The sequence below is a fragment of the Orycteropus afer genome, unplaced genomic scaffold (genome assembly GCF_000298275.1).
Source record: "Orycteropus afer afer isolate SDZICR_OR568_19922 unplaced genomic scaffold, OryAfe1.0 scaffold00071, whole genome shotgun sequence".
Lineage (NCBI taxonomy): Eukaryota > Metazoa > Chordata > Mammalia > Tubulidentata > Orycteropodidae > Orycteropus > Orycteropus afer.
This window is the reverse complement of record NW_006921658.1, coordinates 7,668,650-7,690,374: the sequence shown is the minus strand read 5'-3', so window position 1 is coordinate 7,690,374 and position 21,725 is coordinate 7,668,650. Positions and strand designations below refer to the sequence as shown.

At 37.1% G+C, this 21,725-nt stretch overlaps 1 protein-coding gene across 1 annotated transcript in view; it reads left to right on the top strand.

Moving 5' to 3' along the window:
* The window catches only part of EGF (epidermal growth factor), a 174,550-nt gene that overhangs the window by 118,262 nt on the left and 34,563 nt on the right, over positions 1 to 21,725 (top strand). Inside the window, 3 exon segments of the mRNA XM_007940782.1 lie at positions 4,952 to 5,096; positions 9,144 to 9,311; positions 15,052 to 15,121. Coding sequence (XP_007938973.1) covers positions 4,952 to 5,096; positions 9,144 to 9,311; positions 15,052 to 15,121 — 383 coding nt within the window.

The window sequence follows — 21,725 nt, the reverse complement described above, 5'->3', positions numbered from 1 at the left end:
AGTCATGGCTACCAATTTTCTGGATTTGGTTGGTTTAAATCAGCCTTTATCAGATTAGTTTCCTGGACTCCACAGACATCTGTAAATGCTCTTGTAAGCATATACTTGGCTGTCAGTCAGGAAAATGTCATAGCTCTCATTAAGCACGCTCATAGACAATTTAGACAAATGGGCTTTATGTTTTATTTGCTTTGAAGAGACAGGAAGTTATCCTTTTTTGGGTAAACTCTTTAGACTCTGTATTCTTACTCTTTTTAGTTCACCTCCTTCCAGTAGTGAACGTGGAACCTGGTGTCATGACCCTGCCTGCCTGCCTGGCTGTTGTCCTGAGGCCCTGTGGAAGCAGTAGGCTTGTTCCTGCTTGCTCATGCATGCATGCTACCACCACCACTCCCTCTGACAGGTCAATAAGATTGCATCAGGAAATCAGTAAAAAAAAAAAAAAAAAAAAAAAATCACCAACGAAAAAGAGTCAAATTGAGTCATTCACAATAACAATTTGGTGTGCCAAATATTTAATCAGCCCCTATCAGGTGCAAAACACCTCTATTATTAGGTGTTAGAAACCATGAGGAATGGCAACACGAAGGCAGTCTTTCCTTGCAAGGAACATAGGATCTGAAAGAAATGCAGCTATTATAAATGGTGGAGAAAGATACTCATCATGAGAGAAGTGAAAACCACATAGAAGTTCAGAACATGGAGAAATCATATCTTGTTACAGAGGAAGTGCTATTTAAGGTGGACCTTGGGAGATTAGTATATTTTCATTACGCAGAAATGTGAAGAGCTGGGTAGAGAGTAGCCCAGTGGAGGCTCAATGTGGATTATAAATGAGGGAATAGCAGAAATTGGGGCTGGTAAGATGGGTTGAGTTGGTTTCCAGAAGACTGGAATCTGAAGGTGAGTCACTGGGATTTTAATTCTCTGGGTCAGTGCTGCCCAATGGAAATACAACGTGGGGCACATATGTAATTTTATATTCTCTACTAGCCGTAATACAAAAGTAAAATTAAATACCAAAAATCAAAACCACTGCCATCGAGTTGATTTTGACTCATAGCAACCTCCATTGGGTTTCTGAGATCACAAAGCTTCATGGAAGTAAGATCGCCCAGTCTTCCTTCCATGGAGTGGTTGGTGGGTTTGAACCGCCAACCTTCTGGTTAGCAGTCAAATGCCTTAGGCACTACACCACCAGAGCTCCTTGTAAAATTAAATAGGAGAAATTAATTTTAAAATCCATTTCATTGAGTAGGAGCTCTGATAGCATAGTGTCTAAGGCACTTGACTGCTAACCAGAAGGCTGGCGGTTCAAACCCACCAGCCACTCCTCAGAAGGAAGGTTGGGCAATCCTACTTCCGTAGCGATACTGCCTCGGAAACCCAAGGAGGGGTCGCTATGAGTCAGGGGTGACTCGACAGCAAATAACAACAAAAACATTTCATTGAATGCACTATATCAAAATATTAACATTTTAGTATGTAATCAATATAAGAATTATTAATGAGATATTTTTAATTTCTTTTTATTTTTGTACTGTATTCATTTTCTAGGACTGCTGTAGTCAATTGCCATGAACTTGGTGGATTAAAACAGCAAGAATTTATTTGCTTACAATTCTAGAGGCCAGAAATGAAAAATCAAGGTGTCCTAGGGAATGCTTGCTCTGAAGGCCCTAGGCTTTCCTTTCCTCTCCCTGGCTCCTGGTGGCTCCTAGTCATCTTTGATATTCTGCACTTTTGGCTGCATCACTCCAATCTCTGCCTCTGTCATCACATGTCTCCTGTGTCTCTGTGCCCTTTCTTCTTATAAGAACACAAATAATTGGATTTAGGGTTCATCAGTCCAGGATGATCTCATTTTAACTTTATTATATCTGCAAACACCCTGTTTTCAAATAAGATCATATCTACAGGTTCCGGGATTTAGGACCTGAGCAGAACTTTTAGAGGGACAAAATTCAACCCCTCCTGGTACTAAGTTTTCAAAATCTGATGTGTGTATTGCACTTAGAGCACATCTCAATTCAGATCAAGATGTATTTCAGGTGTCCATAGTTGCATAGGCATAGTAGCTATCATACTGGACAATGCTGCTCCAGGCAAAGAGGAGTCACTCAAGTATTTGAGTAAAGTGGTGCAATGATGAGAAATGTGGTTTAGTAATCTGGTAATGGTGTTTAGGAATGGAGTATGCGAGATGGAATGTGGGGAATCTCTAGGAGGCTGCTTTTCTTGTAGTAATTAATGCAATTCATTGTGAACTAAGGACCTAAATGTTAGGGTGGTGGTAGTTGAGAAAGAAAAAGTGGATACTGGGAATGAATGGGATGATTTCGTTTAAACTGTATGAAAGAGCAAATATGTTTTATTTGACTTAACATGATTGTCAGTGGCTGAACGTCTACTTGCAAAAGTTAACTATGAATCTTTAGGAGCTGCACTTCTAAAGGTCTGTCTATAGCTAGATTCCCAATCTCTAACTCCACTTAGCTGCTCATGTTGGGAAGTCTTCTTCACTTCTTTCAAACAGTAGGAACAGGTCTAGGCTTAGTTCAGGAGCTAGAACACCTGAGTGGGCATACAGTCAAGGCACTGAAATCATCTTTCCAACATTCACAATCATATTTTTTAACTGTCCTAAATATAAAAGTAACAAAATATTTACCATTTCAACAATCATCACAAATACAGTTCAGTGACATTGAATATGTTCATCATGTTGTTCAAACATCACTATTAATCATTCCTGAATTTTTCCGTCACCCATCACAGAAGCTCAATATCCCCTTTGCTTTCCCCACACAATCATATTTTAAGCCTAAAAATATTTAGGGCTCTGAGAACAAGAAGTATGACAGAAGCTGAAGATACTCCTCTTCCAGAATGTTAGGTTTTCCAAATGTGTAACCCTCTTCCCTCCCTTGCACCCCACTTTTCACTCCCCTGTGTCCCCTTTTCTGACAGATATTGATGAGTGCCAACTAAGTGGCACAACTGTGGAGAATTCTGACAGATATTGATGAGTGCCAACTAAGTGGCACAACTGTGGAGAATTCTGACAGATATTGATGAGTGCCAACTAAGTGGGTACAACTGTGGAGAATTTACTATCTGTACAAACATGGAGGGAAACTATACCTGCTTGTGCCCAGGCAGCCTGTCTAAATCTGGACGGACTTGCCCTGGCAGATTGGTGGGTGGTCTAGATAAGAGCGGAGGAACTTGGTTCAGAAAAATTCTGTTCCCCAGTGTATTTGCATTAGCAAGCCTAGAAATTATTCTATTCAAACAGGCTGGAGAGTTTGCTTTCATGATTGGTTGGTGTGGGTCTTGAGAATTTGAAATGGTCCAAGTTGTCTTAATTTAATAGCATCTGGAATAAATCCTTTTTTATTACTCACAATTCAATAAAGGTGGGAACACAGGTGGTTCTCTTTAACTCCGCAACTAATCTCCTGATTTGTAGTGTTGATTTCTGGGGCTGCTGGAAAAACTTTGCAGGGTGAAGCAGTTCTATGAGGATGTCTGGTATCTTATTATTTGAATCATTTTCAAGGATATCAACATAATGTTTTAAAAATTCATTATTTTTTTAATCTGAATTGGAACTCCATCTATCTTTTCTTTGTAAGTGTTCATAATGGCTTCCTTTTTCCTTAACCTTCTTTCCATATCTTTACACCATCAGTACCTTATATGGGGAGCTGGCTTTACCTAGACCCCTAAACAAGATTGATGATTCTTTCCACATCATCTTACTGCCAGCCATTTGGTTTTCTCAGTTCTCTAAGTAGGAAACATCCTAAGGAAGAAAAGTTCTGTGCTTTCTTAGGTCGGTACTTTTTGTTGTTGACAGCTGTCTAGTTAGACCCTGTCTCATGGTAACTCCATGTATTACAGAATAGAATTGCTTCGTGGGATTTTCTTGGTGGTAATCTTTACAGAAGCAGAGTTCCAGAACTATCTTCCACGGACCCACCCGGTGGGTTTGAATCTCCAACCTTTAGGTTACTAGCTGATGGAAAACTGCTTATGCTACCCAGGCTCCTTCCATACTTATTTATTTATTTATTTATAGCATACTTATACATGTTTATAGCATATTTATCTCAAATAATGTGCCTAAGGCATTTGACTGCTAACCAGAAGGCTGGTGGTTCAAACCTACCAGCCACTCCTCGGAAGGAAGGTTGGGCAATCTACTTCCACAGTGATACTGCCTCGGAAACCCAAGGAGGGGTCGCTATGAGTCGGATCCGACTCCATGGCAGTGAGTGTTAAGTAATGTGCTCTTAAAGCCTCTGAAAACTGCTACCATTTAGATAGCTGCATAGCCTAATGTTTTTCTTTTAAACAACAGTAAACCACAATTAATAAAACTTTATCACTCTGGCATCCCATTTTGTTATGATAACATTTCGTTTCTGTCAAAGCTGCTACAATTTTGTCTTTGGAGATTTCCCTGAAAGTCAGTTTTTAGAAGAAAGCATTGTGTGGGGGACTTTTTGAGCCACCCAGGTTACTGGGGGTAATGGACTGTGTGCTAGTTGGTAGTTTTAAAACCACAAAGAGACACTGGTTGTTCAATGAGACATTCTTAAAGCTAGCTGTCATCTTTACATGGTTAGTGTGTGTTTGTGGATGACAGATTTGTTTTTACAATGGATTAGCAATTGTATACGGTGACATAGGATTGACCATGCTCGTAACTGATTCCAATGTGCTTTGTATAAAATAGTACTGAAACTAAAGAAAGAAGGGCTGTCTTCAATAAAGGTAACATAAGGTCTGCTCAGGGATACACAACTACTGTTGCTCCTGCTAGTTCCACTCTTACCAAAAGACACTATTTCACAAACTATTCATAGAAACTAGTTCTTGATAATAATACCTGAAAAGCCCTAATCACTTCAGAAAATGAAGTTAATGTCTTTGGTTCTTCTAGACACTACTCCACCTTCTCATCTCAGAGAAGATGACCTCCATCCTGTCAGACATACCTATCTGGAATGTCCCCCGTCGCATAATGGGTACTGCCTCAATGGTGGTCTATGCATGTATATTGAAGCAGTGGACCAGTACGCATGCAAGTAAGCTAAAATTGTCTCTCAGCTAATATGTGAAGTTTATATGGAGAAGATCTCTACAATAATATTTCTCCTCAGGGAATAAATATATAAATGTATACATATAGATTGTGTGTATCTGTGTGCACGCATGCATGTGTGTGTGTGTGTATGTGTTCTATTGAACCCTCCCTACACCTTCTCCTTCAAGGGCTAGGGGTGAATGTAAATATCAGGAATTAATGACTTTCCCTTTTACTTAAATAACTTGATGTTACTATAAGTATGTTGTTGTTGTTGTTGTTAGCTGCTGTAGAGTTGTCCCTGGACTCACGGCAACCCATACACTATAAAATGAAATGCTGCCTCATCCTGTGCCAGCTCCGTGATTGGTTGCAGATCAGATCATCATGATCCACAGGGTTCTCATTGGCTGATTTTCAGAAGTGGGTTGCCAGGGCTTTCTTCCTAGTTCACCTTGGTCTGCAAGCTTCACTGAAACTTGTTCAGCATCATAGCCAGATATAAGCCTCCACTGATAGGTGGGTGGTGATTGTGCTTGAGGTGAGTGGCCAGGAATTGAACCCACAAAGAAGGCAAGAATTCTGCCATTGAACCACCACTGCCTCCTCTACTATAAGTAGAGTCTGGACACTAAAAGCTGCTTTTACTGATTGAAAAACTCAGTTTTGTGAGAGAATTCCTGAAAACCTGGATTTATTTTCTCCCCAATATATGGAAAGCATCCATGATGTGTTTCTAGCTTATACAAAAGTGTATGTATTCATGGAGTTCTTGTGTGGCACAACTGGTTAAACGCTGGACTACTAAACAAAAGTTTGGTGGTTTGAACCTATTCACTACCACTCCAGCAGAAAGGCCTGGCAATCAGCTTCTAAAGGTCACAACCAGGAAAATCCCTGGATCACAATTCCACTCTGAAACATGTGGGGTCACCGTGAGTCAGAATTGTTTCGATGGCCATTGATTGGTTGTACATATTCACATCTGAACTTCTCGCCACTGATTTTTAAAATTCAAATTTTTTCTTCACTTCTAAATAATTGATTTTTATATCTTTGTTGTTTAGTAACAATTCCTGGGTGTGGCAACTATCCCTTTCTGATCCCTCCTCTCCAAATGCCATAATGGTTTCACAGTGAGCTAAGCATCAACCTGAAAATTGGATTTGAGAAAGGCCCCAAACTGTGGAGGTACTTCCTCTATGTTCACTCAGCAAACTTTCTTGGAGCCTTTAATAAAACACACACTTACCATATCTCATTCCACATCAAATTTTACTTTTAATTAACTTCCTATTTTCAAGGCACTGTGAGGGAACTGCTGATCCCAAAGAACAAATAGGTCTCCCATGGCTGAGGGATCATTTTCTCTGTGCTTGAGGAAGAAGCGATAAAACATTCTGATCCTCACAAGCAGATGTTATAAGCTTAAAGCCTTTTATTATTTCGTCAATAATAATGAGCTGAAGCACAGCCTAAATTATTGGAAGAATAAGTTATATTCTGTGACAAAGTGTGTGATCGAACCCAGGTCTCCTGACAGAAATAATGAGAAAAGCTCACGAATATTAGTCAAAATGACTCAATTCTAATAGAATTCTAGTCTTAGGTTCATATCCACATGCTTTGGGTGTGTAAATAAGATAACTCCAGTACTTAAAATAGTTATCCTTGACTTTAATATTAAGAAAAAAAATTGTTTTTAACTTTTTCATTATTTCTTATTATCCCAAATAATGAAATTATGACAAGTTCTAGTTTATTAAGTTATAGTTTGTTTTACTCAATGACATTAAAATTTGGATTATAAAAGACATTATAATAATATAAAGGATATTGAAGGGCTATGCACTGTATTTAGTACAGTATTTTCATTTCAACCTAATATTGTCAATTCATTAAATGATTGATAAACCTTTTATAACACTGCTTTTCTTCCTGTCATTAAATCCTGATGAAAATATCCCATTTCTCTGGTAATGTTTTATTCATGAGTTGCTACAGAATGACAATTAAACTGGAGATAACATTCAAATTTAAGAACTTTTAATCAAAAGCAATATTTAAAATATCAACAGAGTTCACAGTAATCAAGATTATAACTTTGTTTTTGAATTCTAAACTTCATAAAAATATGGTTCAATCTAAGAATTCAATCCTTTCCTCCTTCTGCCCTGATGAACTTACCTTATGTTTCATTAACTCCATAATAACAAATCTCTAGGGAGTATTTACTCGTTCAACTTTGATTAGAAGCACTTTATAGATAATATTTGTACCAAGTGTTCTTGATATTGTGAGCAGGCTAATAAAGATCTGGCTCTTCCTTGCTTGGAGGCAATGGAGTTCCTCACAGACCCATGGAACCCTAGGCTGTCCTGGGGTGATGCAGAGGAAGTGAGAACTAGAGGTCTCTGTGCCCAAGATGTTCCTCGAAAGTTTCCTAGTCTGGAGATTTTTCAGAGGGCTCCAAACGTCATGTACTCAGAGGAGTTCCTTTTATGTTCTTGTTTGACTTTGAACCAACCCACACCCTTCTGGGCAAGTCTTCTTTAAACCAAGATCCCCCAATACCAATCAAAAAGAAAAGAAAAGAAAAGAAAACTTTGCCCTTGAGTCGATTCCAACTCATGGTGACTTAATGTGTTATTGAGTAGAACCGAGCTCCATAGGGTTTTCTTGGTTGTAATCTTTATGAAGCCAGTTGCCAAACCTTCCTTCCATGGTGCCACTGGATGGGTTCAAACTGCCATGAAAACCTGTCGAGCAGTTCTACTCTGTAACACGAGGTCATCTTGAGTCTGAATTGACTTGATAGCAATGGGTTTGCTTTTGGTTTTGGAGGCTTCACTTGCTGTATGACCTTGTACCAATTATTTAGCCCCTTTGAACTTAAGTCTTCTCATCTGTAAAATGGAGCCATGCTATTGGAAGTAAAATGATTAAAAATGCCTTGCACAGCATCAGACCCGTAAGGTGCTTAACAAATGTTAGCTCCTTTTCCCATCTCCCTCTGAAAGTGACTCACCAAGCTCTGATGACCAACTAAACGTAGAACCAGATCTAGGATCTACATCTTCTTGAGCTTTGTTCAGTGCTTTTTCCATGCTGCCTCTTCCCAAAGTGCAGATTGGTGTCAGTTTTCTCTCTTTCTGGAGTAAGGTGGGAACATGGACAGATAGTTAATTGATCCAGGGGCAAGGAAAGGGGATTCATAAATGAACATCACAAAATGTTTAATAGAATGGTTTTAAAGTTGTTGCTCTTTTGCAGAATAGAATACAATCAATCCCTCAATCCTTTGCTTTCACTTCTACCCAAGATCCTTATAATTTCTGGAAGCATGCATTCCCAGTAGATGGCAGCATTGTTTCATTTACTTTAAAGGTTAGCACATATAATGATTTCTGGTAATTCTAGTAATTACTCACTAACCAAACAGCAGAATGTTTATGAATGGATGTCTCTTTTTCCCTCTATATAGTTTTTTTTCTTCCCTCCTTTAACAATATAGTTAAATGCTTGTGTCAACACTTCTGGGCTAATAGTGATTTTTCAAAAAAGAGAGAAAAGTTACCTCAGCATATTAGGTAGTACCTCCAGTTTAGAGACTTTTATAGCCTAGTCTCAAGTGAGGGACCCTCCCTTCAAGTTCTTTTTCTCTTTATCCTATATTCATTGCAATGTGACCAAACACTTATTTCAAAACCTCCCTTGGCTTTTAGGACAGAGTTGGTTGATGTCGGTCTTAAAAGATGGCTTCTCAGATTTTCCACTAAAAGAAATTGATCTTTAATTAATTTTCTTGAATGTCTTACAGAGGTGATATGCAAATAATCCCCTATCAATCCCAGGGCAGACAGACCAAATAGGGAAGTCCATGCTGCATTAAATTGTAAATCACAGTGCCTTCAACTGACCCCTGATGGCTTATCCATATGCTTCTAAAGAGCTGAATCTGGGAAAGTAGAGACTGAGAGATTGTCTGTAATATGTAAGCATTTTGGGCTTACGGTTACCAATGACCTCTGTTTGTATGTTACCACAGATGCATTGTTGGCTTCGTGGGAGATCGATGTCAACACCAAGAATTGAGATGGTGGAAACTGAGCCACGCTGGCCATGGGCAGCAACAGAACATCACCATAGTGGCTGTTTGTGTGCTTGGACTTGTCCTGCTACTCCTCTTGGCACTATGGGGGACTCATTATTACAGGTGACCCTTGCTTTGCATTGGTACTTAAACCTCTTCCTAACCTCCCAGAGAAGTGCCTGCCTCCTTGAGATGAACATTTTTTACACATTTACTGCATTAAGGCAGTGAAATTACACTTAAAGAAAAAAGTCCAGTGGACTAAAACATTAGTGTTTTCACTTTTCAATATTCCATTCTGGTCCTTGCCTCTTGCACATGAAAGTTATGTGGTTGTTATCGAATGTAGATGTATATTTTTGTATTCTATTTTTTTCTGTTTAGCATTACATGCTCTTCCCCACATGGCCTTCATAACTATTTACATATATATATATATTTTTATGGCTGCCTAAGGTCCTTGGGAAGGAGCTCTGGTAGTATAGTGCCTAAGGCACTTGACTGCTAACCAGAAGGCTGGTGGTTCAAATCCACCAGGCACTCCTCAGAAGGAAGGTTGGGCAATCTACTTCCGTAGTGATACTGCCTTGGCAACCCAAGGAGGGCTCGCTATGAGTTGGGTCCGACTCGACGGCACATAACAACAACAACAACAAGGTCCTTGGGTGTGCAAATAGTCTGCACTGGGTTATTAAGTGAAAGGTTGGTGGTTCAAATCCAACCACCAGTGCTGCAGAAGAAAGGCCTTGTTATCTAATGAAAAAGTGGTTGCTGTCAAGTTGGTTCTGATTGATGGCAACCTTCCGTGTGCAGAATAGAGAGCAATACTTGATAGGGTTTTCAAGGCTGTTACCTTTTGGATCTCCAGGACTATCTTCAGAGGTGCCTTTGGGTGGATATGAACCACCAACAGTCAGGAGCTTAGGAGCTTCCTCATAAGATTGTTGTTACTGTTGTTGATAAGTGCTGGCGAGTCGGCTCCAACTCACGCCGACCCTATGTACAACAGAATGAAACACTGCTTAGTTCTGCACCAGCATCTCAATCCTTACTATACCTGAACGCATTGTTGCAGTTAATGTGTCAATCAGTCTTGAGAGCCTTCCCCTTTTCTGCTGATGCACCACTTTATGAAGCATAATATCCTTCTCCAGGGACTGGTACCTTCTGACAACATGGCCAAAGTAGGTGAGACTAAGTCTGGCCATTCTCACTTCCAGGGAGCATTCCGGCTGCACTTCTTCCAGTACAGATTTGTTCTCTTGGCAGTCCATGGTACTTCCAGCATTCTTCGCCAACACCACAACTCAAAAGCATCAACTCTTCTTTAGTCTTCCATATTCATTGTTCAGCTTTCACATGCATATAAGGCAATTGAAAACACCATGGCTTGGGTTAGGCCCATCTAAGTCTTCAAAGAGACAAGTTTGCTCTTCAGCACTTTAAGAAGGTCATTTGCAGCAGATTTGTCAAGTGCATTATGTTGTCTGATTTCCTGACTGGTGCTTCCTTTGGTGTTGATTGTGGAACCAAGTAATATGAAATCTTTGACAACTTTAATCTTCTCTCCATTTATTGTGATGCTGCTTTTGGTCAGGTTGTGAGGATTTTCATTTTCTTTGTATTGAGGTATAATCCATACCGCAAACTGTAATCTTTAATCTTCATCAGTAAGTGCTTAATATCATCTTCACTTTCAGCAAGCAAGGTTGTGTCATCTGCCTATCACAGGTTGTTAATGACTCTTCCTGCAATTATGATACTGTATTCTTCTTCATACTGTCCAGCTTCTCGGATTATTTGCTCAGCATACAGATTGAATAAGTATGGGGAAAGGATACAACCCTATCACACTCCCTTCCTGATTTTAAACCATGCAGTGTCTGCTTGTTCTGTTCGAACAATAGCCTCCAGGTCTATGTACATGTTCCTCATGAGTACAATTAAGTGTTCCAGAATTCCCATTCTTCTCCATGTTATCCATGATTTGTGGTGATCCACACATTCAAACGCCTGTGCATAGTCAATAAAACATAAGTAAACATCTTTCTGGTATTCTTTGCTTTCAGCCAATATCCGTCTGACACCAGCAGTGATATCTTTCATTCCTTATCCTCTTCTGAATCCAATTTGCCTTTCTGGAAGTTCCCTGTCAATATATTGCTGCAACCATTTTTGAATTATCTTCAGCAAAATTTTACTTGTATGTGATAATGTTATTGTTTGATAATTTTCCATATTCTGTGGGATCTCCTTTCTTTGGATCCGTACAAATATGGATCTCTTCCAGTCAGTTGGCCAGATAACTATTTTCCAAATTTCTTGGCATGGACAAGTAAGTACCTCCAGCGCAACACTGGTTTGTTGAAGCATCTCAGTGGGTATCCCATCAATTCCTGGAGCCTTGTTCTTAGCCAATTCCTTCAATGCAGCTTAGACTTCTTCCTTTAATACCATTGTTTTTTGCCCATAGAATGTTTTAACATTGCAACTCAAGGCTTGAATTTTTCTTTCAGTTCTTTCAGCTTGACAAATGCCAAGTTTGTTCTTCCCTTTTGGTTTTCTAACTCCAGGTCTTTGCACATCCTATTATAATAGTTGACTGTATCTTCTCGAGCTGCTCTTTGAAATCTTCTGTTCAGCTCTTTTATCTTGTCATTTCTTCTATTTGCTTTAGCTACATGCTGTTCAAGGGCAAGTTTCAGAGTCTCTTCTGACATCCATTCTGGTCTTTTCTTCCCTTCCTGTCTTTTTAAGGACCTTTTGCTTTCTTTATGGAGGATGTTCTTGATCATCAGGAATTGTTCATCCCACAATTCCTCTGGTTTTCAGTCATTGGTGTTCAATGCATCAAATCTATTCTTTAGATGGTCTCTAAATTCAGGTGGGATATAATCAAGGTCATATTTTGGCTCTCATGGACTTGTTTTATTTGTGTTCAGCTTTCACTTGAACTTGCATATGAGTAATTAATGGCCTGTTCCACAGGCAGCTCCTGATCTTGTTTTGGCTGAAGATATTGAGCTTCTCCATCATCTCATTCCACAGATGCAGTTGATCTGATTCCTGTGTATTTCATCTGGTGACATCCATGTGCACTATCACCATTTATGGTGTTGAAAAAAGGTATTTGCAGTGAATAAGTGATTGTTCTTGCAAAATTCTATCATGCAATCTCTGGGATCATTTCTGTCACCAAGGCCATATTTTCCAACTACCAATGATTCTTCTTTGTTTCCAACTTTTGCATTCCAATAACCAGCAATAATTAGTACATCTTGATTGCATATTTCATCAATTTCAGACTGCAGAAATTGGTAAAAATCTTCAATTTATTCTTCTTTGGCTTTAGTATTTAGTCTGTAAATCTGAATAATAGTAGTATTAACTGGTCTTCCTTATAGGCATATGGATATTATCCTATCACTGACAGTATTGTAATTCAGGATGGATCTTGAAACATTCTTTGTGATGATGAATGTCACAACATTCCTCTTCAATTTGTCATTCCCAGATTAGAGGATCACATGACTGTCTGATTCAAAATGGCCAATGCCAGTCCATTTCAGCTCACTTTAATACCTAGGTTATCAATCTTTATGCATTCCATTTCTTCTTTGCCAACTTCCAATATTTCTAAATTCACACTTTGTACATTCCACATTCTGATTATTAATGGATGTTTGTAGCTGTTTCTTCCCATTTTGAGTTGTGCCCTATCAGGAAATGGAGATCCTGAAAGCTTTACTCCATCCATGTCATTAAGGTCAACTCTACTTTGAAGAGGCAGCTCTTCCCCAGTCATATTTTGAGTGCCTTCTGACCTGAGGGGCTCATCTTCTGGCACTATATCAGACAATGTTTCAGGGCTACTCATAAAGTTTTCCAATAATGTATCACACAGTGTTTCACAGTTATTCATGAGATTGTCATTGGGCATTTTTTTCAGAAGTAGATGGCCTCATCTTTCTTCCTTATCTGTTCTATTCTGGAAGCTCTGCTAAAACTTGTCCACCATGGGTGACTGTGCGCGTGTTTGAAATACTGGTGGCATAACCTCCAGCCTCATAGCAACATGCAAGCCATCACAGTACAACAAATAAACAGATGAGTGGTGGTTTTATAATTTACTATATTTTAAAATAAGCATGTATTACTTTTGTAATGAAAACACATTTAAACTTTCAAAAAGACTGATCTGGAATATAGAATGAAGCTATAAAGTTCTACCATCACCTGTTGGTATTAGAAATATTATTGCAATAGGTAAGAAATAAATATAAAATAAATTCAAGCAAACTTCTACAGTATGAATGAGAAAAGGTAAAAATAAACTCACATGTAAATTAAATGGATTACAGCAACAAAATATGGCAGTGACTGAAGATATTCCTCATATTTAAAAGCAAATAATCTATCGTCTATTTTTTATTTCATTATCATTTTAAGTTATATTATTTATTAATGTATTTAATACATATATTAATGAAATATTTTCCAAGAATACAAAATAAAGACTAATGTAGCAAAGTGATTTAGACAAAGTTATTTAGACTAGAAATACAAAACACTAGATTTATGAGCTCTGCCGTAGGTTGAGCGATTTGGCTATGCTGCTTAATCAGAAGGGACTCCTTGGGATCATCCCTTTCTTTACTCAAATTGTTGATGAGCCATCAGAGCTTTGCATGTCTGGAAAAACAAAGAACAAAAAATTATTCAGAATTTGTCTAATGTAGAAAAGATATGCACAAATAACTTACCTAGGAACATTTTTATTTTCAGGTGAAGGGTCCTTTTGCAACCAGCTTTCATAAAGAGATTGACCTTGAAAATCATCATCAGGACTGGAGATCTAGAAAGATAAATCAAGTATTGGGAATTAGGGGCAGACACAGCTAAATATGAGCCAATATAAAATCATATATTAGTTACCATCAACTTACAACTCTGTCTATATGTGTGTCATGTTCATTTATAGAAGAAGTGTCTTTTTGCAAACAGCAAGAAAAAATCAGGCCACATTCTTCTTCATTTGTGCTGTCTCCTTGTTGATAATTATGCCATGTATCTAAGATGTAATTTCCTGCTCTTTGGCAAGCTTTTTAATAGAGTTTCAAATTATCACCACTTGAATATAGTGTTACAGCCTCAGAAACCCAAGAAGGGATTGCCATGAGTCAGATATGGCTCAACAGCATTGAGTTTGGTTTTTTTTTTTTGGTATCTTTCCTTTAGTGAGAAGTCACTGGGAAATATTTTGAACATAATGTTGTTGTTGTTGTTATGTGCCATCAAGTTGGACCTGACTCACAGCAACCCCTCCTTGGGTTTCTGAGGCAGTATCGCTACAGAAGTCGATTGCCCCATCTTCCTTCTGAGGAGTGGCTGGTGGGTTTGAACCACCTACCTTCTTGTTAGCAGTCAAGTGCCTTAGGCACTATGCTACCAGAGCTCCCAATATTTACTTTAGGAAGTTGCTTTTGTCCCAGCAGACCTCCAAAGAGGCAAAGGTGACAACAAAGGTAAAGCTAAGCTTGAGGTTGTCAGTTTAAATTCCAGTTGGGGGACGTCATTATTTTAGAAAGTTAATTATATTGATACAAATTTGGGTTTTTATGAATTTAAAACACTCTACAGAATTACAAATTTCTAGTCAAGAATTTTAAGAACTTCTGTGTAGACAAACATTTTTGATTACACACAGTAAAATTATATTTGCAAACATACGTTTCTTATTTTTCTCTACTTTAGAAAAAGCAGTACCATATGATGGGAAATATATGAATTGTGGAGTCAAACTGTCCTATTGTAGATTCAGATTGCCATACACACTGGCTATATATTGTTTGTCTGTTTGCAGCTCTGCTTTCTTAAAAGTGGACCTAAAGCAGACCCTGCTATGTAACTCCGAGAGCATTATAACTCTGAAGGTATTGCTTTTTCCTCTTTAAATCTTAGTTTTCATGCCTGTGAAAATGGAGATCATGGTACCTAAACATCATCTCCTCTGATATCTTCCCTGGTCTTCTTACAGAATTGGTTATTTCCTGTTCTATGTCACTATTCATGGAAAAAATCCACATTTGCACTGGAGTGCTTTTACATCCATTATATTTAATATTTATAAAATTCCTATGTGGTAAGTATGCGTGTAATATACTTTTTTTTTTTTTTTTCAATTTTGCCTGTAGTCTTGCTACTAAGGGAGCTCTGGTAGTGTAGTGCCTAAGGCAAGTGACTACTAACCAGAAGGCTGGTGCTTCACATCCACTAGCCACTCCTTGGAAGGAAGATGGGGCAATCTACTTCTGTAGAGATACCACCTCAGAAATCCAAGGAGAGGTCGCTATGAGTCAGAAATGATTCCACAGCAGTGAGTTTGAGTTTTTGTTTTGTTTTCTTGCTACTAAATAATTTGTTTGATCAGAATGACCTTTCTAATGAACAATAATATATAACAACCTTGTGAAAACTTTTTTCTTTTTTTCTCAAGTTTACTGATTTATTTTTAAAAATATTCTGAGCACAGAGAATTGAGAAATGTCATACCTCAATTCACAGAACACTATGATCACGTGGGGATCTCTGGAATTTTAAATTCCTTTAACCTTAGAATTTCCTCTTATCCCCATCCCTCCAATAGATACCCAAAGTGTTTGACATAGATCCTTAATTACATAAAATGTATGTCTGTAAAATAACTGTGTGTTACTTTAATTCATATAAAGGTACTTAATTTATATAAATTTCATTCTGTTTCTTACTTTCTCACTCACATCTATGTTTTCCCTACCACCTGTGTATGCCTGTCATACTGTGGTGACTTGTGTATTGCTATGATGATGCTGTGCCACCAATATTTCACTAGGGTCACCCGTGGAAGACAGGTTTCAGTGAAGCTTCTAGACTAAGACAAATTAGGAGGAAATTCCTGTCAATCTACTTCAGAAAATTAGCCAGTGAATCCTATAGTTCACAATAGAATACTGTTTGATAATAGTACTGAGGAGGAGCTCTCATGGCCTAATGATTAAAGAATTTGGCTGCTAACCAACAGGACTGTGGTTTGAACTGAATAGCCACTATGCAGGAGAAAGATGAGACAGTCTGCTTCTGTAAAGATTTACAGCCTTAGAAACTCTCTGGGCTGTTCTACTCTGTCCTATAGGGTTGCTATGAGTTGGAATCGACTTGATGGCAGTAGGTTTGGGGGTTTTCATAGTGCTGTTAGATAAGGCTCTAATGGAAGGCACTCAGAATACACAGTGGCTGCACTGTTCAATGATAATTTAATGATTTTCCCATCAGCAGCTTTCTGGATACTTTGGCCTGCTAGTCATGTCTCATTTCTTATCATCTTTCCACCAACACTTATGCTTCGGTCACAATGAAACAAGTCATGTTCTTTCACATGTTCTCACCTTTCTCAGGGATTGTGCCCTCTGCTTAGAATGCCCTCTCCCTTACTCCCACATATCCTTCCATTTGACAGCCCCGGAATTGATTATTCCGGAAACCTCCTTATGTGCACCTCAGCTTCCTCCAGCTACCCCAGGTTTTGGTCTCCATTCCATCACTTGTCTGTACTCATTACATAACAAATATTCCAGTGTTCAGTAATTGTTCATTTAGCTGTGTACATCTAGAGAGATCTAGATTGTGAAGTCCTTGGATTCAGTTACCTTGTCCTATTTATCATTGTTGCTGCTAGATTTCATTTTAGTGCCTAATACATAGTAACTATTCAATACATATTTGTTGAATGAGTGAGTAGCCAAAGCAATCTTTGAACCCAAGACTTTTCACTTCTAGTTTAGGGTTCTTTCTGCTGTTATCAAAATGCCTCTCCCAGTTGAAAATTACATACTATATACATTACAGCTATCTACCTGATTATTAACAAGAAGTATTATTGGAACAAAGAGATTAACAATATATTTTTTTATAGTTCTATCACATCATGTAAATAATGCAGTAAAGATTTTGTTCTGACCTGCGATTTACACAAATCTCTTATGTTCTGTCAACAGTTTAGAAATAAGTACCACTAATTAAGTGGAAAAAAAGTGTTACTCATTTATTCATTCATCAAAAATCCTATTAAGACAGATTCACTTATATACCTCTTTTGCCAGTTTATATACCAATTGGTAAAGAAGGGGTGTACAATCAACTCTGAGAGTATAATTGCCTGAAAGTAAATACAAACACAAAGAACATTATTTCATACTTATAAATGAAATTCCATACATGTTTCATTCTAACTTCATTTCCTAATTATAAACAAGATATAACATAGACTTTGAATCTACAGCATCAATCCTAGGCAATAAAACAGGGTACAAATAGTTCTTCGGGAGGGGAAGAGGGAGGCTACAGCACAAATTTTGGACAGAAGAAGGTATAAGTGGACACTGGTTGCTAAGGCAGCAGCTCCGCAGCAGTCTTAACAGTCATCTTTATGATAACATCTATTAGGGGAACTTTGGCAAAGAAAGCCATAAGGCTACAGCAGTAGTTTATTATTCATTCATTTAATTCAATTGTATATAGCATTACATTAGACTAGAACATTTCAGTAGCTAGAATGTATGCTCTAACATTTATCTAGAGATTATTGAAGTGAAATAAAATCCTAGAGACCCAAATGTCATATGTCAGATGCAAGAGGAAGTTGGTTCAAATTTGTTCCAATACATACAGGAAATATTTCCTATAGGACTAAAACTCTTTAATCAAATTCTTTTAATAGAGCCGTAGGAGGGGGAAAAAAAAAAAAAAACAAAACTCACTGCCATTGAGTCAGACCCGACTCATAGCGAACCTTCCTTGAGTTTCTGAGGCGGTATCTCTACAGAAGTAGATTGCTGAACCTTCCTTCCAAGGAGTGGCTGGTGGGTTTGAACAGCCAGCCTTCTGGTTAGCAGTCAAATGCCTCAGTCACTACACCATCAGAAGCATGTTGTTAATATTAAGAGTTTTAAGAGTTATCCAAGATAGGCAAATGGTATATATACTAAAAAAATTAGGATCAATAACTTAATTATAAATCATATAATCCACTGACTTTCTCTGTGGCAAAATGGAAAATGAAGGTATTATTGAAGTATCTCATAGAAACAGTACATCTGAGAAAGTTAACAAGTTGGAACTTAAAGGCTTAAAGTATGGTATATTGTCTAAAAACTATCTGAAATAAAATTTACCTTCTACAGATGAATCTGAGTTGATATAAGCAATGCTTCTCTCCTGGAGTGTTTTTGCATTTTCCTAAAGTTGAAACAGAATTGTTACTTTATTTATAGTACTTTCATTTGTGGAAATATAAACCAAACAAGTAAATTAATTTAGTGGAAAAATAGTGTACAAATACCTTGTGTACAAACAAACACCTTTATCAGTCAAATACCTATGCTCTTTACTACCATCAATTTACAAGAAAATGCTGATAATTTGTTGGTTAATAATAACATTAATGCAATTACACAAAAAAGAAGAATATTATAAAATGGAAGTTACTATGTGTAGCTATAGCACGATGCCCCAAAGAAGGGATTATTTCCAAAGTCGTGCTACCTGGTTCCCTGTGAGCATGAGATATACAGAGGTGAGGTTCCCAGATTCTGGGGTTGAAGAAGGTGGGAGAAGAGTAAGTGCTTATCTAGTGCATCTACCTTTATAAAAATGTAACGAACTTACCTTACACATTTAAGAATTTAGAGATTACTCAACAGAGAGGCTACGGGAAGAAGATGAAAGAGGGGCCTTAAGAGAGATGCTTAAAGATAAAGCATTAAGAGCCAATGACAAATGAAAATCACATCTGAAGGAAAAAACAAAGCTCAGAAACTGCAAAGTAAGTCAACTTACTAAGGTAATTCCATTGATAAAAATACATCCTACACTTAAAAGTCAGACAATTTTTTTTATATGAATGGTAACATTTAACTATAATTGTAACTTTACAGGGACTGTGAAACATGAAACTATAATCAAAGTATCATCACAGAGCATCTTAAAAGGAAGAACTCCAAAGAAATTTCAAAAACTTGAAAGTGAACTCCAAGGACTTGTATCAGATTTTAGATTATTCACATCAAAAAGAGCTTGTTACTTATGATTATTTTCTGAGCATACTTATTTTACTATTATTCACAAAATAAGTACAAATAAACACAAAAATATTTTGACAATAATGAGTAATTTTTGTAGCCTACTAACTAATTAAGAGATTATTCTGTTTTTCCAAATTGATATGAGAGTAAAAACAAAGGAATCTATTTGTAGTCATCCTGAGATACATACATTTGGTCCCTGTGGTCCAAGAAAATAGCAAGAACCTTCTCTGTCTTACTTACCTCAGCCCATTCTGTAGAACCTAGAAGTCCGAATTCTTCCGCATCCCAGCTGGCAAAAATGATAGTTCTTCTAGGTCTCCAGCCTGTAATCATTGTGAACACACATTGTTAAGTATACTCCTTAAAAATAAAGAAAAAATAAGTAACTTTCCGTCATCACCTACCAAAGAACATTACTTACCTCTACTCATCAGTTTTCCAAAACTCTGGACAATTTCTTGCAAAACAGCAGCCCCACTGGTTGGATCAATACCTCCAAATACCCAGGCATCCCGATGACCTCCTAGAATAACATACCTGTCTGGAAAAAAAAATGTGTTTTAAAAGAACTATAACTTTAAATACATTATAACTGGCTGTACTTTGTTTTAAAATTAAGTGTAGTCTTGCTTGAGCTTTCTCCCACAGAGAAAAGAAACACTATAACATAGAAACTTCTTTTAGAATTGTACTTGTTTTTCCCCTCCAAATCTAGTAGTTTCATGTTAGATAGGAAAAAAAAGTTAATTGTTGACTGCAACTTATCTTTCTCTTACTCCTTTAATCTTTATAAAAACCAAATTACCAAAAAAAAAAAAAAATCACTGACTCACCAGGTTCCACAGATCCTCTGATTATTCCAATCACATTATAAATCTTTGTAATTTTATTGGTGTTATGAACATGCATTCTAATCTTCCTAGAATTTCAAAGGAAATAAATTATTTCTCATGGACCATCATATCTAGAAATTTTCTTCCAATACTTTATTATGAAAAATTTCAGCAGTATAGAAAAACTATACAATGGACAATGGATTCCTATATATCCACCACCTAATTTTAGTAATTACTGCTATTGCTGAATCATTGCAAGTAAGTTGCAGTCATCATAACACTTTACTCCTCAATACTTTAGCATGCATCTTAAAGTCAAATTTTAAACACTGAATGTCTAATATTTTTTATTTCTCCTCTCGCAAAATTATGTTGCTGATGTTTATTTAAAATTCAAAATAATACATCAGTCAAAATGTCTGAGGTTTTCATTCTAAAATTTTAAAATACACTCTACTTAATTAGAAAAACTATAAGAAAATTATTTGAATGATATCTTAATATTTAGTCATTCTGGCCATTCATTAACTTTCTTCAAGTTTATAGAAGTGCTCTACCAGCACATTGTTAAAGAGCTGGCTGACTGATGCAGACAGAAAATATGATAAATTCTTTTGAATAGAAATTTGAGAAGGCCCTGCTAAAATGCACAAAGGAAGTACATAACAAAACATTTCTAGGCCATTACTGTCAACTTTGATTTGGGCCAGTCATTTAAATATTCAATTTTGAATTACAGTTAGCCAAATTAGAATACAAGTGAAAATACAATCAAGCTCAGTCAGACAGAAAAAAAATGTTACTCACATTTTAGGAATCCAAAATAATGTGGAAAATATTGAACTTTTTTTTCACATGGGAACAAAATAAATCCTTTTTTTTTTTTTTTTGGTGAACAGGAGGGCATGAACTCCAGCTGCTTCTAATTTGTGGTTATTTTTTTAATGAAAGCAGTAGCAAGCTGTCAAAACCTGTGTATTCTTAAGTACAGTTTCTGGCTTTCCCTCCTAAAAGCATACTGTGTTTCTGAATGCACACTGACTATATGAGCAATATTCAACTAAAAATGCCTTTGGGATGGGGAACTAATCAATGAATGAATCCTTTCATTTGAAGGCAAGGATTTAGTTTTGCTACTGAGAGAGAAAAACTAATAGCAAAAAATCAGAAATATTGTCTAGCATGTGTTTCTAAAATTATGAGCCTAAAATCTATGAGCCTAAGCCAGTCCTCGGAAGGAAGGTTGGGCAATCTACTTCCATAGTGATACAGCTTCGGAAACCCAAGGAGGGGTTGCTATGAGTTGGATCCAACTCGAAGGCACATAACAACAACAACCAAGATCTATGATTACTAAGAAGAAATAAAGTTTATTAATATTATGTCATTAAATGAAGAAAATTAAATAAGCAATAATGTAACACATGAAGGAGGGGAAAATCTACTTTAATCTAGACATTAAAATAAACAGTTTATCTGTTTAGATTCTCAAAATCACAACCACATCTTTAATTCAGATGCCTTCCTAGTGTTTAGTCTCATTTGCTAATTGCCTAAAGAATACCTGAATGTGTGTCCTA